This window comes from Mauremys reevesii, linkage group 4, assembly GCF_016161935.1.
Source record: "Mauremys reevesii isolate NIE-2019 linkage group 4, ASM1616193v1, whole genome shotgun sequence".
In the NCBI taxonomy this organism is placed as follows: domain Eukaryota; kingdom Metazoa; phylum Chordata; order Testudines; family Geoemydidae; genus Mauremys; species Mauremys reevesii.
The window spans coordinates 108689252-108708409 of record NC_052626.1 but is presented as its reverse complement, the minus strand read 5'-3'; the positions used below and the strand labels follow the sequence as shown (position 1 = coordinate 108708409).

At 42.7% G+C, this 19158-nt stretch overlaps 1 protein-coding gene across 10 annotated transcripts in view; it reads left to right on the top strand.

Moving 5' to 3' along the window:
* Positions 1-19158, top strand: part of BRSK2 (BR serine/threonine kinase 2) — a 470664-nt gene that overhangs the window by 419386 nt on the left and 32120 nt on the right. For 7 of the 10 annotated variants that reach the window (XM_039538093.1, XM_039538092.1, XM_039538089.1 and 4 more), the window contains 4 exons: positions 1408-1431; positions 8988-9048; positions 15332-15539; positions 17343-17391. In XM_039538093.1, coding sequence (XP_039394027.1) covers positions 1408-1431; positions 8988-9048; positions 15332-15539; positions 17343-17391 — 342 coding nt within the window. The remainder of the gene's footprint in view (positions 1-1407; positions 1432-8987; positions 9049-15331; positions 15540-17342; positions 17392-19158) is intronic. The other 3 variants (XM_039538090.1, XM_039538088.1, XM_039538091.1) reach the window with 1 other exon arrangement.

Below are 19158 nucleotides of genomic sequence, written 5' to 3'. Positions count from 1 at the left end.
CAAGTACCAATGGAGTGTCACTCATGCATATGAAAAAGCACTCACTATAATGCTTCTTTCCACCTCTCTGTCAACATACAATATAGTGACTTTTTTTAAAAATTGTATGTGAGTCTTAAGTTTTTTTAAGACCACCCCCATGTTGCCTGGCACAGCGTTCGGAACAGTCACATAACAAGAAGCACATCTGGCTGTGTTTATAAGTAAACAGAAATCGACTTGGCAAATGCTGAATTTGGCATTTATGGTGGTGATCATCTTGTGGAGGATTGACCTGCCATGGGTAATTCTGGCAGCTAGGGAGCCTCTTACAGAAACTGGAGAGAGAGAGAGAGAGAGAGAGAATAATGTTTCTATCCTACTTGGAGTTTGATTTAATATCAAATCAGAGCTTTTCACATTAATCAAAGGTCAGATTGGAAAAATAATAGATATTGATAGTCTCCCAATCTAGCTCACAATCCAATCAGGGTATAGAAAGTTTAATAAAAATAATCCTACCTCTTCCTTGCGTACTTTGATCAGCAGTGAAAAATTAAGAGTGTCGAATATTTAAATTTCTACCATCAAGCTTAAGAGTCGACATCCCATGGGGATAAATGGACAGTTCACACCTCTTTTAGGGTTGGTTTTCACTCTGTTCACATTGGAAGGCTATCTCTGCAACTTCTAAGGCCTGGAGGCTTGGTTTATTTTAAATGAAAAATTAGATTCTGGAGCACAGGATTGCATCCCCAGGGATAAGTACTGGCATGACCCAGCTAATCTGAATCCCTGATTTTAACACAGTAAATGCTCCCTCATGACTATTAAGCTAGTATCAAAGCATGGTTTCAACTTTGCCTACAGTCTCACTCACTGGGCTCCCAGACTGGCTCAGAAATGTGTATTTTAATGACCAATACCTTTCCTAGTTCATGCATAGAAAAAGATGCTTCTCGCCAGGCCAGTTTGAGGGGCAGGGGGACACTGTGCTGAGCAAAATGGGTGCAAAGAGATCAGCCTCCTTTTTAACACTCTGATCTAACTGTTCTTCATCTAAGAGATGTTATGGAAACAAAACAAGGAACACAAACCCCCAGCTCTGCTGGCTGGTTCAGTTGGGTGGTGTTGATTTCCCTTAACACCTTAGTATATTGTCTCCCAATTCGCAGTTCCCAAATGCAAAAGTCGGACATTTCTGCATTGTTTGTGTGCAGTATGGAAATCATTGTCTAGTAAATGAAACTGTCCCCTCGCATTTCTGGTCTCCTGAGCGGGAGGCACCTGTGGCAATAATTCTGACCGTTTGGTTCTCTGAACAGTATTTCACTTTGCTTTTCGTACTCTTCTCTCCACCTGCCTCCACGTCGTCCCCCACCCCCACCCCTCTCTCTCTCTCTCTCCTCTTTATTTCCCCCTTCCAAGGATGGCGAGTGCTGATGCATTGGGGTAAGCTCCAGTTTTGGATTATACCTGTTGTTGGACTTGTTATAGCTTATAGAGAGATTTTTTTTAATTTGCAAAGTTAACAAATATAGATGTATAGACTTGATCAAATGAAACTTTTTAATAATGAGAGAGATGTGGGAAGAAGCATTTTTGTGTGTGTCGGTTTTGTGTGTGTGTGTGTATGTGCGTGCGCTTGAGTCACACACTCTATATACTTTTCTGATTTTGTTTGTTTGATTCTAATGTGTCTGGGGACACCAAACTAATCTCTGACACTATGCAGATACTTTGAGAATGAAAACCCCTTCCCCACCTATTGCACTGTTCATGTCTGTATGGCACACCTGATTGATTACTGATATTTGAATAACAATATCCTTTCCACCCTCACCCCCCCCTTCCCCTCAAGATGAAGCTAAAACCCACACATGGTCTAAAATAATTCCTGGGTATTTTCCCTCCTCTTAGCACAAGTTCTTTTTCCATGAGAAAATAATCATCTAAAGTGTGATCATATTCCTAGTTGTATCAGAAAATAAAGCACTTTGAAGGTGTCAGAGCTGAAGTTTCATTTATTAATAGTTATTAAATGGATAATAAATTTTTAATATGTTTTAATAAATTGTAATAGATTATCCAGCAAGTCAGTAGATGCTTAGAACCAGGGGTTATAACCATGTATAGCACCTTCTAATGCTGTAGCTATAACCACCTATATAATATGTACTAGTCAGGTCTGTAACATGCATATAACATCTCTTAGTGATTTATTAACCCTTTATAAAAGAATTATAAATGGAACCTTAATATAAAGTGTAACCGAGATACTCTAATTAAACAAGATGATGCTGTTTAATATGATCACGTAGGGTGTGCAGAAGGGTGCAAGTCCCCTCTCCCCCTACTCTTTTCCCCATGTGTGTCTGCATCCAAGGGCCTGATCCTGCAGACATATACTACAAGGTGTAGGACTTACTACCATGATTAGACCCATTGATTTCACTGTAGCAATTCAGGGTAGCAAATGTTGTGCCTTGTAGTAAAAATTAAGATTGGGGCATAAAACAATACAGCACCACACTCTGAGGTGCCCTCCTGATAGTAAATCATTGGTGGTATCCCTGCTATTTATTACTCTTGTGATAAACTTTGCACAGGGGAAAAAACATTTCTGGTTGATGCTAAAAATTAAAAGCTAAAGAGAGATTAGGTAATAGAGCATGGCTCGGCATGTTCACAGACCAACCGGCCTGCTGTCTCTTGGGTATTAGATCATGTGGCGTTCTGGAGGATTTTAGACCTTTTGTTGTGGTTTAAGAATCTTGATTTTTTATTTAAACAATCAAGTGAAAAAAAGAAGGAGCTCAGTTTGTGTCTAATTTGACCTAATTTGTTCTGTAAAAAAAATGAGAAAGCGACTGGCTGGATGCGTTTGGCTGAGTTTTTCAAAGCCACCTACAGAGTTTGAAGAAATCCAAAATCTCAGTCACTGTTTGCACCACCCAGGGATGCAAGTCTGACTCATCTACCATACAGTGCATGCATACTGCAGGCTCCCATTCTTGGGAGCACAGCTCCTGGCTGCGAACAGCTAAAATCTGGTTACAGGACTGTATCCTGCACTCACTAAACTCCATGGACCGAGCCCAGTTTGAAGGCCACAATACAAGAACCTGGGACCAAACTTACCCCATCCAGTACAACTTTATCAGAAACAATCATTCTCCTAATAGTGAATTCACCACTATGAGGCACTGAATTTTACCTGTGATCTTACTTTAAAAAAACCTATGAGTTTTATTCAAAGAGAAACTGAATGTAAAGTCTGATGTAGATTCTACACTGGATTCTGTTTTTAAGCAGAAGTAAAACAATTCTTTGGTGGTGCTTTTCAGAAACTGCCGACAGAAAAGAGTCAAAACCAGTCTCTTGTCTTTTCTTAACTATATAGGTTTGAATAGTTTGAACAAACGAACCCCAGTGCACTAGGAGTTAATGAGGGGTTTAGGTTGCTCCTTGAGAGAATCAATAGGCCTCTGGTCTATCTGAGAAGGTTACTTAGACCAGGGGTGTCCAGGGCCGCCCGCTGCCAACCCCCGGCCGTCAGTTTCAGTTTTTATTGGCCCGCAGCGGCCCGCGAGCGCCCCCGCCGCCTGCGGGGCGCAGGTCCACCGGAGCCCGGAGACCTGTAACCTGCCGCAGCTGCGCCCGCGAGCTCAACCGAGCTCTGCGGGCGGAACCGGGACGCAGGGCATGGCATGGCAGGCTCGGTCCGCCCTCCCCCCCCTGACCTGCTGGCATGGCGGGCGCGGCGGAAGAGCGGAGCCGGGACGGGGAGGGACGACGCGGTCATGCCTGCTGCGGGGTCCCCGGCCCGGCCCCCACCACACACTTGTGTGTGGCCCGGGCCTTTGCTTATTTTTCTATATTTGGCCCTCCCCCAAAAAACTTTGGACACCCCTGACTTAGACCCAAGGGTAAATGGCATCATACAGATTTTATTCACGATTTGATCTGATGGTGCTAAGGAAGGTGGCTTCACCAGGGGATGAGTATGAGAAATAGCAACAATCACATTTTAAAAATACTTTATAAAATAGCTTGTTTCTGAAAAATATGTGGCCTATGCAGAATAGTGTGGTACGAGGCTAGGGTTTTCAAGAGCACTTTGGAGCAGACAGCCCTTTGAAAATTAAAGGGACTTGTGCCCCTAAATGATTTAGGGGCTTTTGAAAATCCCATCCTAAAGGCTTTTTTTGGCACCTATTTAGGGTGGTGATAAATCACACCAGACTCTCCTGTGTGATAAGTAAATAGATAAAGGGCAGGTCTTTACTACCGCTTAAGTCCATATAGCTTACGTCACTCAGGGGTGTGAAAAAGGCATCGGTGCAGCTGTGCCAATGTAACACTTCTTGTGTAGTCTAGCTCAAAGAGTGATGCACAGAGTACTGGCACTATGGAAAACACTTGGAGATCTACCTGCATGCGGGAATGTAATAGAATGTAAGGTGCTATTAATTATAAGGAATGGAATTATTTGAGTAATTATAGAAATGATACTTACCTTCCAATGATTCTTAATGGCTCTAGAGACTTTAAGATGGTTACACACTAACAGATATTTTCAGCTAAATAAACTTAGTTCATATTCAGAGGGAAAAGATACTTTTCCTGCTGTGGTTTGCCATGTTCCTCCTTTTCCCCGACACAGTAAGATTGTTCGGAGTCTTCAGTGCTCATGGGCTGCATGCGGGGGCTTCCACTTTCACTATACAGTGATATATAGATGCAGATATTTAAATTCTTTCTATGCTTTCATCTTAACATTGCAGCATTGGGCCAGTTTTCATGACTGATGTTTGGCCCCTGCTCTGATTCTGTGCATGTAGCTGACAGATGCAGAACAGAGCAAAGTCGTCCTGCAGTATTTTTTACAAGCTGGTTTAATGGATTTCCCAAGGAAGGTGGTCTTCTTGGGAGGGAAAAAATCTCTCTTGATGGTTTGGTTTTGTTTTGTTTTGTTTTGTTTTGTTTTGTTTTGTTTTGTTTTGCTGAGAGTTTCCTTAATCACTTGGGGATTTTATCCCATTGGTAAACTTAAATGCTGGAATTTGTTAGAAAGAGGAAGAAGCAGGTGAGAATTCTGGAAACTGTCCTTCCCTTTCATGTGAAGGGAGAAGATTTGAAAATGGTCAGCTCTCTTATTTAAAGAGCAATAAAAATTGATCCATGAGCTCCTTAGACTCTGCCCTGTGTTCCCAAACACAATTTCCGATATGGAAAAGCCAAGATACATTAAAGGATCTACTTTACCTCTTCCCTTGTTTCTTTATAACCACTAGTAGCCATGGAAATAAGGCTAATGTAATTAGTAATAGTGTGGATACTAAATGCATTTCCTATGACAGTGGTCCCCAACCTTTTTCGTTTGGCGGGCGCCAGACGAAGGACCGTGATGGCGGTCGAGTACCCGCCAAAATGCTGCTGAAATTTGGCGGCATTTTTGGTGGCGACGCCTCTGGATGACGTTGCTTGTCAGCAGCAAGCGGCATCATCCAGAGGCGTCGCTGCCGAAATGCCACCAAATTTCGGCGGCATTTCAGCGGGTGCGCGACCACCGGCCAGGACGCGGCCGCATTTAGATGCCCCCGCGGGCGCCATGGCGCCCGTGGGCACCGCGTTGGGGACCCCTGTCCTATGAGATTTAATTCCAACCCTCTCTTCTGACCCCTGCATCAGGCATCTAAGATAGGGGGAAGCTCAGTATATTATAGCTTCTTGCAAACCACTGTTTGTAATAAGGAACAGGGGCTGGGAGGTGGGGCCTGCTGTGTTGTGCCCTATATATGTGGACCACTTGTTTTTTTAATATGGGGAGAGATTGGAATAAGAGCAGAGAAATCAGGGTTTTTGGAAACAGACCTGATTGGGGTCAGATGGATAGGAGAAGGTTTTAAGCAACTATCCTGAAATTCAGGTGAATGTTAAAGATCAACTTCCAACCATGATTGAGTGTTGAGGAGAACAAAAGGCCAGGTACTTTGGTACCTAAAGATGCAGATAGGTGCCTAGTGTGATTTTCAAAAGACCTAGTCACCTAACTCACACTGGAGAGAAAAGTAACATAAAAACAGCTCAGCAAAATTGGAGCTCATGTACAAAGCAGCCTGTACTCCGCTCTTATTTCCACTGGTGTAAACCCAGAAGAATGCCAATGTCTGCAATGGAGTTAATGTGGGTTTACACTGGTGGAAGAGAATGCAAAGTTTGGGCCAGTTTGTTTTGTATAGATGGCAATGATGGATGGGCTGCATTGAGATGCAAGGAATGAATGCCATGGAGAGTTTCTGCACTTGACACGCATTGTCAGAATGGAGCTTGTTGTATGTTAATTTAAACCTTCTTCCGCTGCTCATCTATTTTTTTGGTAATGTTATCATTTCTTTTTAAGAACAGATGGATGTGAAAACATTTTGAATCTCAATTTATAATCTTATTCTTATATAATAGAGCGATACAATTGAGAGAGGTGGGCAGGGACTCTAAATTAGCTTTGTGTTCTCTAGAAGGCTGTTTATACTTACAGGACTAATATATATAATGTATATGTGCACATACCTAATAGGGCTGTCAAATGGTTTTTAAAAATCTCAATTAATCTCAAGATTAAAAAAACCTTGCAATTAATTTCAGTTTTAATCACACTGTTAAATAATAATAGAATACCAATTTACGGATTATAAATATTTTTGGAATTTTTTTTCTACATTTTCAAATATATTGATTTCGATTACAACACACAATACAAAGTGTACAGTGCTCACTTTATATTATTATTTTTATTACAAATATTTGCACTGTAAAAATGATAAACAAAAGAAATAGTATTTTTCAGTTCGCCTTTAGAGTCTACAAGTCAAAGCATGAAGGGGCATATGAATATTTAGCATTTATGGCACATAAATAATTTGCAACTCCGGCTACAACCATGCCATGTGAACACCCATTCTCATTTTCAGGTGACATTATCTCCCGTAAAGGTAAACAAACTTGTTTGTCTTAGCGATTGGCTAAACAAAAAGCAGGATTGAGTGGATTTACAGCCTCAAGTTTTACATTGTTTTGTTTTTGAGTGCAGTTATGTAAAAAAAAAAATCTATATTTGTAAATTTCACTTTTCCAACAAAGAGATTGCACTATAGTACTTGTATGTGGTGAATAGAAAAATATTATTTCTTTTGTTTCTTTTTACTGTGCAAATATTTGTAATAAAAATAATAATATAAAGTGAGCACTGTACACTTTGTATTCTGTGTTGTAACTGAAATCAATATATCTGAAAAGGTAGAAAAAAATCAAAAAATATTTATAATACATTTGAATTGGTATTCTATTATTGTTTAACAGTGCAATTAAAACTGCAATTAATCGCGATTTTTTTAATCTAGTTAATTTGTTTTGCATTAATCATATGCATTAACTGTGATTAGTTGCCAACCCTAATACCTATATATGCTTGTACACACACACACACACACACACACACAAGCAGGCCTATATGAGTGCACACATATATGTGGTACTCACGCTGGTAGGTCCCACTGTGAACAGAGATTGTTATATGTTAGTTGTTGGTTGTGTTGGTTCTCCAGTATAGTCTCCTCCTTCAAAAATTGTTGTTCTTCAAGACAGTTGAGCATGGGAGGAATCGCTCAAAAGCCACATGAAATGCTTTCTGCTATGAGGGACAGTTTTTGTCACTGCTCCTGTATTAACATTCTCTGCTGTTGAGAAGTTCTGTTGCTGAGCTGTTCATGCGTTTGGTCTGAATGGCCTTTCACGTCAGAGCCACTGGTTTTGGCCCAGTGCATTCGTATGTTTTGATTGTTGGTATCTACAGACAATTTTTGCAGAGGTCTTTGCTGGTGAGCGTAAGGGGAGGTGATTTTCTATGGGTCACCTTGCTGGCAGGTGGAAGGGCAAGTTGGTCCCATAGGATGGATTTCACCTGATTAATTAGGGCTGTTGATCCCAAAATTGGGAATCTCGTCAGCAGGCAGGAGGGCTGGCAATCCCATAAGGAGATCTCACTGGTGGGCAGAACAGCAGGCGATCCCATAGGAGAGCTCACTGATGGTTAAAAAGGTCTGTTTTCCCATATGGGAACCCCAAAAATGCCAGAATGGAGTGACACTGATCCTGTGTAGACTTTATCAATGGGCAGAAAAGTTATTGCTTCCACAGGGCGACCTAATTGGTGGGCAAAGGCTGGGTGATCCCATAAGAAGAGCCCTTCTGGTGAACAGAAGAGTTGATGTTTCCATAGAGAGGAGCTCTCCAATGGGCAGAAGGGCCTGTGGTCCCCTAGGTGAAGTTCCTCAGAGGGCAGAAGAGATCAGTGATTTCAGATGCAAATCTCACTGGAGAGCCAAGGGGATGGCATCATGGTGAAGTTAGAAATGGTGGCTCAGCATCAAATAACCTGTCACCATAGACCTGAGCTTTGGTTTCACTGGGATAGTCCTCTAATTTAAGAAAATAGTGCATCTGAGGCACTGCAAATTTGACCTTTTTTGGTGCCTGGTAGAATTTTCTGCTCTTGTGAGTTACACAGACAGTGGTTTTCCATATCTCTGGGGTCTTTACCTCTGGCACAGCAAGAGGAACTATGCAGAGAGTAATTCTCACTACCAGTACTGGGCTTATGATAATGGCTTTTGCTGTGATCTGTTTAGTGTACACCAGCAGGAAGCAGTATCTGTCCCTGCGCAAATACTCATGACCCCGAAGTGGGTGGCATTGCACAGCTCCACTAACAGAGAGCACCTCTGGGGTCACGGGGTCCTCTCTGCATGAACATAATTTCTTAGAGGCTTGGGGGAATTGAAAGGAGTGTCAGGTAGTGAGAGGGTAAGGAAGAGCCATGTGCTTTTCCTATTGAACGCCTCCCTCCTGCTTCTCACCTCGTGCCTGTGTATGCGGTGGCTGGTGTTCAGTGGATGTTCCTTGCCCAGGGTTTCTGAGGGCCATCTCTCCCTGTTGTGTTCACTCAGGTCTCGGTCGATCAGCGGAGCCTCATCTGGTCTCTCCACCAGCCCCCTCAGCAGTCCAAGGGTAAGTGGCATTACTTAAGGATCTATGGGTACCATTCCCTCAGACAAGTTCTCAGTGCTTTTTGGCTTCTATGTCTGTAGAGCTGTAGTTATTTGTGAGGTGTTTTATTTTTCCTTGGTTGGTTGTAAATTTGCTTGAATTCGGGAGATATTGATTAGAAATTAATGTGCAGCATCTCTTACCCTACATGTTTCCTGTGCTACACGAGATGTCTTTCTATGGCCCTGTCCTCAGCCTTGTAACCACCTTTAGGACCAAACATGGCTGGGACACATAACACCCCGCAGGGTTGTCTATAGCATGCCTTCAGCTAATACCACTGCTTGTAACAAAGTCACAGTGAAGCACCATACCATGGCACTTTGGTTCTGCTTAGTACAGAACCGTGCTTGATTGACATGGGTCTAGCTAGAATGGGGATGTTACTGAATATGGTAGTAAGCACCCTGGTTTGGTGCTCTAGTGAGGACAGGGCTTCAGGGAGAAAAGATTATATGGATTTGAGGAAAAATAAGAAATTGGCACATCACAAGACTGGGGTCTCTGAGGAAACAGAGTACCCATTTCTATCCCCTGTCAATGAGCCAAACCCGGAGGTCTTTACTAAGTATTTAGCCAGTCCCTACTGAGGCAAAGGTCCCTTTCATTTCAGTGGCAGCTCACCTACCTAAGGATTAGTACAACATGAGAGAATCATTCCCCAGGATCAGTTCACAGACTGTCCCCTCCTCACCTGGGTCTTCCCTGTTTGTATCTGGGGTAGGGAGGAGAGCAGTGGAAGTCAGCTCCCTCTATGACACCATCACCACCAGCCTGGGAGCCAGCTTGGGCCCGGAGATCTATGCATGCATAGTGGAAAAGCGATGTGGGATGGCTGGGGGGACTCACGTCCTACCCCAGCCCCCTGCAATATACAGTAAACTCCCCATAGTTATTACAGTCTCAGGGTACACTTACTAGTGCACAGAGGCCTCACTGTGTTGGGCAGCCTCTCTTGGGGTGGGGATGAGGATTCCAGGCGCAGCATCTGGCAAGGAAAGCTTTGTCAATGCAGCCCCATGCCCCGAGCTGCAGCAGAGTGCTAGGTCCTCACTGAGAAGCTCATGAGGCTATGTCGACGTCTGGCCCAGAATGTTTCAGGGAACCTCTCAGCCCTTCCTAGGCCCCACTCCCAGCAGCTGTTTCCATGAGATGGTGAGTGCGCTCCCACCCTGTGTAAGTACGTAAGGACATGTGTAGATGCCTCCAAGAAGCATTTCAGATGGCTATTTCCCCTAAACAGTCAGGTGTAATTCATATTCTTAAAGGGGCATTGTCAAGTACAGGTTTCTAGCTTTGCAGACTTTCCAACCTCTCCATTGTTTCAACTATTTTCTTAAAAGCATCTAATTTCCAAAACCTTTTCCCATCAATTTTTCTCCTGTTTCGGCAGACATTTGACTTTGTTCCCCCACCCTCCCATGTCTTTAATACACCAGGAACCAACAAGGTTCCATTTCAGAAGGTTCCTATTCTGTGCACTGGCCTCACTGATGTCAGCAGGACTGGCCAGAATTCTGAGAATAATATTAATGGCTGCTGCAGAATAAGTGGAAAACCACACAAAAATAGCATCCAGTCCTGCAAACCCTAGTCATGTGAGTAGTCCTTTCTCCTGGGAGCAATTGCATTGATGGCAGTGGGACTACTTGGGTGAGTAAGAACTCCTCACATGAATAAGGGGTGCAGGTCTGGTCCACAGTGATTATTCTTTAAAATGATTACTTGGGAGCAATTGATTAAATGTTTTTAAAAAGCTATTTAGCAGCCAGGCGGCATTCTCAGAAGACCATAACCATTTTAAGGTGGTCAGATTTTGGTCTTAAAGGGACACTGTTGGGTTAAAAATCATATAGTTTAAAAAAATCATATAGTTTACTTATGCACCTTAGGTTATGGAAAGGGAAACTATTTTCAAAATCAAATGTTTTTCACTATTTATACTGCTTGGGCACAATATTGCACCATGCCGAATTCAATGGCAGTTGAAAGTGCTTGAATCTCCCAAGATTAGGACCTGGGTTTACTTTGTTGCACCTCTCTGAACTGTAGCAATGAGAAGACACCAGTCAACTTAGTGGACCAAACTAGGCTCTTGGTTACACTGGTGTAAATCTATTGAAGTTAATGGTATTACTCCAGGTTTTTAGTTGTTTAACAGAGTGCAGAATGACTTTATTTCTTGTAAGTTTGATTTTCGTGCTGTCATACATTGATTACATGAGCTGTAAAAATTGCAGGGGAATGCTTATAATTACTACTTTTAAACCTGTTTCCAGTGGAATTAATTATAAATGGAGAATGATCTCTTCCTGATAGTGACCAGCATGAATTAGCCACATTACTCATCTCTTTGACCTTCCATTCCTAATGGTGATTTGGAATTCACCAAAAGAGACAGGCTGTCTTAATTTTAAAGTGTTTTACAAAACCTAATATTAATAGAAATATTTTAATGTATTGGTTTTCCTTTAATTTTCAGAGTCTGATCCAATGTCCATTCAAGTCAAACCTCCCCTTGAATTCAGAGGACTTTGAATCAGACCCTCAGTGCAAACAGTTTTATTTGTTTGGCTTTAAACATTCCGCTGCATTTTTAAATGTCGCAGACTGGTGCTAGTACTTGAGAACCAATCTGGTTTTCTTTCTATGATTTGGGGATGCAATTGCTTTTACATCATATGTATGTACAGTGCCTAACACAATGGTGCTGGATTAGGGCCTTTAGAGGCTACAGCAGGATAAATAATGAATATAATAAAATATATTTGTTACGGCCACAAATGAGCAAGTTGAGTGCAGGGCCAAGAATAAACAGAGCATAAATGGTGCCTGTAATCTAGGATGTTATTACTAGGGCTGTCGATTAATCACAGTTAACTCATGTGATTAACTCAAAAAAATTAATCGCAATTTAAAAAATTAATTGTGATTAATCACAGTTTTAATTGCACTGTTAAACAATAGAATACCAATTGGTTGTTTTGGTTGTTTTTCTACCTTTTCAAATGTATTGATTTCAATTACAACACAAAATACTAAGTGTACAGTGCTCACTTTATATTATTGTTTTATTACAAATATTTACACTGTAAAAATGATAAACAAAAGAAATAGTATTTTTCAATTCACCTCATACAAGTACCGTATCATCCTGAAAGTGCAACTTACAAATGTAGATTTTTTTTTTGTTACATAACTTCACTCAAAGATAAAACAATGTAAAACTTTAGAGCCTACAAGTCCACACAGTTCTACTTCTTATTCAGCCAATCGCTAAGAGAAACAAGTTTGTTTACATTTAGAGGAGATAATGCTGCCTGCTTCTTATTTACAATGTCACTTGACAGTGAGAACAGGCGTTCACAGGGCATTTTTGTAGCCAGCAATGCAAGGTATTTATGTGCCAGATATCCTAAACATTCGTATGCCCCTTCCTGCTTCGGCCACCATTCCAGAGGACATGCTTCCATGCTGATGACGCTCGTTAAAAAAATAATCCATTAATTAAATTTGTGACTGAACTCCTTGGGGGAGAATTGTATGTCTCCTGCTCTGTTTTACCCGCATTCTGCCATATATTTCATGTCATAGCAGTCTCGGATGATGACCCAGCACACATTTTAAGAACACTTTCACTGCAGATTTGACAAAACGCAAAGAAGGTACCAATGTGAGATTTCTAAAAATAGCTACAGCACTCACCCCAAGGTTTAAGAATCTGAAGTGCCTTCCAAGATATGAGAGGGACACGATATGGAGCATGCTTTCAGAAGTCTTAAAAGAGCAACACTCTGATGCAGAAATTACAAAAACCAAACCACCAAAAAAGAAAATCAACCTTCAGCTGGTGACAACTGACTCAGATGGTGAAAATGAACATGCATCAATCCATACTGCTTTGGATCATTATGAAGCAAGACCCATCATCAGCATGGATGCATAGCTTCTGGAAAAGTGGTGGAAGCATGAAGGGACATATGACTCTTTAGTGTATCTGGCACGTAAATATCTTGCAATGCCAACTACAACAGTGCCATGTGAACGCCTGTTCTCACTTTCAGGTAACATTGTAAACAAGAAGCGGGCAGCATTATCTCCTGCTAATGTAAACAAACTTGTTTGTCTTAGCGATCGGCTGAACAAGAAGTAGGACTGAGTGGACTTGTAGGCTCTAAACTTTTAGATTGTTTTATTTTTCAATGCAGTGGGGTTTTTTACATAATTCTATATTTGTAAGTTCAACTTTCATGATAAAGAGATTGCATTACAGTACTTGTATGAGGTGAATTGAAAAATACTATTTCTTTTGTTTTTTACAGTACAAATATTTGTAATAAAAAATAAATATAAAGTGAACACTGTGCACTTTGAATTCTGTGTTGTAATTGAAATCAATATATTTGAAAATGTAGAAAACATCAAAAAAGATTTAAATAAATGGTATTCTATAACACGTGATTAATCGTGATTAATTTTTTTAATCACGCAATTAATTGTGATTAATATTTTTAATCGCTTGACAGCCTTAGTTATTACCAATATGTAAGGTAATTCATTTTGTTTTTAAAATGTGGTTTTTATCCTGCCAATATCCCTTTAAAAGGATTTTACTCCCTGGATGTGTGTATTATACTGTTAATTGAACTCATCTGAACTACCTTTCCCAGACAGCCCCTGTAACTAACGTGTGAAGGTTTTTTTCTTTTAACAACAACAAAAAAAGTCCTATCCCCTTGTTCTTCTTTCTCAATGGTGCATTATGAGTAGTTGTTTTTTTCCTTAAACTACATAATCACTTCCATCATCCACAGAATGCGACACTAGGACTTTGTAGCAAATACTGAGAAGTGAATTTCTGAACAGCAGAATCAGGGTGTCATTGCTGATTGGGAAATCTCCTTCCTTCCCTGTCATGTAGCCCTGCTGGGACCCTCAGGGATTCTCTGAATAGCTATCTGTTTGCAAATCAAACCCCAAACCTACCCAGGGTTCAGGTATACCCCTGGTGTTTTGTGTTCAGGAATGTCTCAACTAATGCTGAGTGGGTATTGTCACTCTGGAAGGCCAGAAGAGGAAGGTGGATGAAATTACACTGCTCTCCCTCTTCTCTTTCTTTCCCCCATGAGTGACTGGAGCCTATGTGTGAGTTTTGTAGAGTTAGGGAAAGGGGGGGTCTCTGAATGGTGTGTGCAGTAACCAGTGTGCCTTTCCCACCACCTCACGTGCACCACACACTTATTTTGAATTGCATCTATCTGCTGTGTTTGATCAGGGCACTTTGAGCTGAAAAAAGCAAGCCCAGCTTAGGCACTCCTCAGTTTCTGTGTGGCTTGAATGGCTCTTATTACCCCTTCCTCATCTCCCTTCAGCATTGTGCTTTTTTCATCATGGGGCAATCCGAACAATGCCGGGGGTGTGGCGTCTCTCTCTTTTTTTCCCCTCGGTTATTTTGAATTTTTTCCCCCTTCTTCCTTTGTGTTCCTTTTCTCTCTGTGGTTTTCCTTTGCTGACACATGATTGGTTAATATGATAAAGCCTGTTATGACACTGTTGTTCTTGCTGCTGCCACCGCCACTGCTGCTGCTGTTGATTATGCTGCGTTCCCAGCTAACTGCATGTCTTTTTGTTTTTTGTTTTTTGTTTGTTTTTTGTTCTTGTTTCTTTGCAAACCCTCCCACCCACCCTCCCCTTCACCTCCATCTCTCGTGTCTCCTTGTGACATGATGCATCTTTGTGACTCAAATGGGTTTATTCTGACTTTCCTTTCTCTGCTCGCCCGCTGTGTGCGTGTCTCACTGTTCTCAATGTGCATGGACACTCTGTGTCTGTCTTGTAGCCTATCAGAAAGTTTTTCATCCCCCCTCAGACTCCTGACCTCCCTTTCTCCCCCCGACCCCAAGTCTCCTTGGACCCTGATGCTTGTAGGAACGCCTCCAGGCCTGGACATGTTCTCCAACCAAAGCCAACACTTCAGTCCAACCCAAAGACGCAGACTTTGCCATCCAAGAACAAATTGGCTGAAAAACCGCTCCAGTCTACCAAATCCAACCCGCTCCCTGCCAGCAATGCCAACACCCCCTCTTCCCAGAATCCCCCTGTGCAGAATGCTCAGGGCCGCCCACCCACTGCCAGCTTTAGCCCCCAGCTGGCCATTCCTACAGTGCAGGCCAACCCTATGTCTCCTATTAGATTACTCCCTTCTAGTACTGACCCAAGCACCAAATCTATCCCCATCATACAGGTCACCCCTCACCCCTCTCCAAGGGGAAGTCCCCTCCCTACCCCCAAGGGGACACCCGTCCATACGCCAAAGGAGAGCCCAGCAGGCACACCCAACCCAACGCCACCATCCAGCCCCAGCATTGGAGGAATGCCCTGGAGGACACGGCTCAACTCAATCAAGAACAGCTTCCTGGGGTCTCCTCGATTCCATCGCCGGAAATTGCAAGGTGAGTCCGTTCTCCAGATGAATGCGGATGTCTGAATTGGGGTGAGTATTCAGCAATAAACTGGCAACTCAGATTGACTCAGCAAATCTCATTTGCAGAGAAGTGACTATTGGTGTTGGTAAGAGTGAGGGAGTTAATGCAAGGCCAAGACAAGTGTGAACAGGCTGTGTGCTAACTTCCACAGCACAGCTCCACTGCTGCGCCTCAATCCTGGGCTGCAGCCTCTCTTGTTATTCCAATCCTGAATTCCCACGCAGCACCACCTGCTATTCGCATCCTGCAGCCCCCTGGCACCTCTGCCAGTGCACCTCAATCATGACCTTGCAGCATCTCCTGCTACTTCACTCCTGAGCCTACCCACCTTTAGTCTTGCTCCGCAGCACTCCTGCTACTCCAGGCCTGGCCCCCTCCCAAGCAGAGGTGGTCAATTGGTGGGAATAGAATGAGATTGTCCTTCTACAGTGTAGCTTGTTTGTATAATCCTGTTTAATCATTTATTTTCTTTTTCCCCTGAGTGTAATTGGTCTAAACTATCCCTTAATGTAATCAGTACTATCAGGTCTGTTTGGGATGTTACAGTTTTTACAGACCCTGGAATTCTAAGATGGACAAAGTTATTTGCTTCAAGATTCGGGTAGCTTTTTCCTCTTTGGCAAAGGGCACCTGAAGTCACATACATAACCCCAAAGGCTGTCAGAATCAAACCAATTCCTTATGGTTTTACACTCAAGGTACTGGGATCTGTCCTGTGGGGAAAGGAGAATATCTAACGTGCTAATGGAAGATCTAGAACAAGGGTAGGCAACCTATGTCACGTGTGCCAAAGGCAGCACGCAAGCTGATTTTCAGTGGCACTCACACTGCCTGGGTCCTAGCCACCAGTCCGGGGGGCTCTGCATTTTAATTTAATTTTAAATGAAGCTTCTTATCCATTTCAAAAACCTTATTTACTTAAATACAACAATAGTTTAGTTCTGTATTATAGACTTATAGAAAGAGACCTTCTAAAAACATTAAAATGTATGACAGGCATGCAAAACCTTAAATTAGAGTGAATAAATGAAGACTTGGCACAGCACTTCTGAAAGGTTGCCTATCCCCGATCTAGAATATATGCCCTGATTATCAGAGACTCTGTATCTGAGATGGCCATGGAAGGACTGAGAATTGTGACAGTGATGCAGGGATCTGTCTCAAGGGAAAAGTTGATCAGCTAGTTTTATTTTTGGCTCAAGCACTACCCTGTTCCGTGAACTGGAGCCTATTGGATTCTGTGCAAGGTGCTAACACAGCTGGACTGATGTAACAGCATTCCAACATCTCATTTGCACTTTGAAGAGTCTGCAGGGATTCCCTGTGTATTTTCAGTGGCTATGGGGATTTGTTAGATGAAAGGCACTGTGCAAAGTATGAATGTTAACCACTGATTCTCATTTATTTATTAAACAGGAAAAAAGAGTAGAAAGTGATTCAGACACACCACAATGATAAGCTCAGTCTAAGGGCCTGATCCAAAGCATGTTGAAGCCAATGGGAGACTTTCCATTGACTTCAGTGGGCTTTCGGTCAGGCCCTGAAAGCATCAATCTTTTAGAATAGAGTAGTCACGGTGATCTAGGAACACGAGACCAATGTTTAGACATCAGGACTGGCTTGTGGTTTTTAGGAGCTGTAAGGATGCGGGGAAAACAAGGGGGTTTGGTGCAAGGATTATTTCATTGGTATAGAAGGAAGAAGAGGAAGGTCTATTTATTTACCATTTCCTTTTTCTTGCTCCCTCTTTTTGTGTGTGCGCGCATACAGTACCTACACCAGAGGAGATGTCCAATTTAACCCCGGAATCTTCCCCAGAGTAAGTAATTCACTATGACGCTACTTATCTCACCACGTTATGGTTTCCTTCCCGTGCTAATGGTGTGATAGGAACACAGTCCATTCCTGGTCCTGAAAGGCTCTAGCAAATGGTCTAGCTATGTGAAAGGGATCTTCCACTGGGGTCCATGGGCACAGGGCCGGCTCCAGGGTTTTTGCTGCCCCAAGCGATGGGGGAAAAATAAAAAAAAAAAGCCGCCATCGCGATCGGCGGCAGCTCCACCACGCCGCTTTCTTCTTCGGCGGCCATTCGGCAGCAGGTCCTTCCCTCCGAGAGGGACCAACGGACCCATCGCCGAATTGCCGCTGAAGAGCCCGAGGTGCCGCCCCTTCCCCTTGGCCGCCCCAAGCACCTGCTTGCTGAGCTGGTGCCAGGAGCCAGCCCTGCATGGGCACAATCCAATGCGCAGTGAAGTCAATGCAAGTCAACAGGTGTGCCTGAGGCGCCTCACTTTCTTTGGAGTGCGGAGCTTACCGATGTCGAAGCACCATCCTGCTCTCTCTCTTCCTGTGCTTCTCCAGCAAATCATTCTCTGGGAGGAAAAGGTCTTGTAATTGGCCCTAGCAGTGCAGTCACAGGACTTCCACTTAGTATAGCACAGTTTGTGTCCCAGGAATAGGGTGTGAAGAGTAATTCCTGGAGCAATTCGGAGACGTCACTGCCTGTGATAGTGAATGCAGTGTCAGTCCCTGATAGCAGCACCAGGAGCTGCAGGGGCTATTTAATATTCACCAGGCATGTTCCTAAAAATCAGTGCACAATTAAACAATTTCATTGCACAAATGTGCATCACGGCATGGTGTGCTTGGAAGACCATGCCAAAGAGCAGTGCTCCAAACACTTCCTAATGTGGGGAACAGATGCCAAATTAGTCCTTTTTATTTTCACAGTTTGTGTTTGTGCACCTATGCCCATAGAATTTCCCGGCCAACCGAGGCCATTTAGACCCTCTGTGCGTGAAATATTCATGAGTCCTCGATGAAGATTTGGAGGTCCAAAGATCTCTAATTGGAGCTAGTGGCATTGCCTTAACACTTTTACTAGTGCCAGGGCATCATATCGTGAAAGCTGGGCACTCAGTTTCCAAAGCTGCACCAGCAGGGTGGGAGGGTGGGGAATGGTTGGGGGTGGGGCAGTGGCAGTACGGGGAATGAGGAGTGATGAGAGAGGGAGAAGTCCAAGAGGAAAAATAGAACAAGTTGTGTATTTAAAGCATGGGATGTTTACTGCTAGGGGGGACTTAGGGAAACTTCATAAAGGGAACAGGTTCACATGAAGAAATAAATGTAACACTCATGTCAAATGGTCTTAAGGGTATTAAAGCTGAAAAAGTCTGTGAGTGAAATCTTTCTTTCTTTCTTTCTTTCTTTCTTTTGTGTGCCAGTAGAAGTTCCTGCCATCCCTATTTCACACTGTCCCTTTAAGAGTCGGTGTGGTAAGGTAGAGTCTGTCATTTGAGGCAGTTTGGATGCAAGTCAAGTCCTAAGGCCCTCTCTCCCTTTTCTGTATAATTGCTGAATTAATGAGTTCAATTGGGTTGCACCCTGCAGGAAACATAATAAAACTCGTAAAAAAATAATGAACTAGATTTTCTTTTAACCATAGATGTCTTGTTTCTCATATTTTGGGTTTTGTTTTTGTTTTCCCCATAAGAAAAAAGACATCTTCATCAAGAACTCTATTGACCTCATCTACTGAGTGATAAACATGTGTTTCCTTTCTCTGTTATGGCATCTTTTAATGACT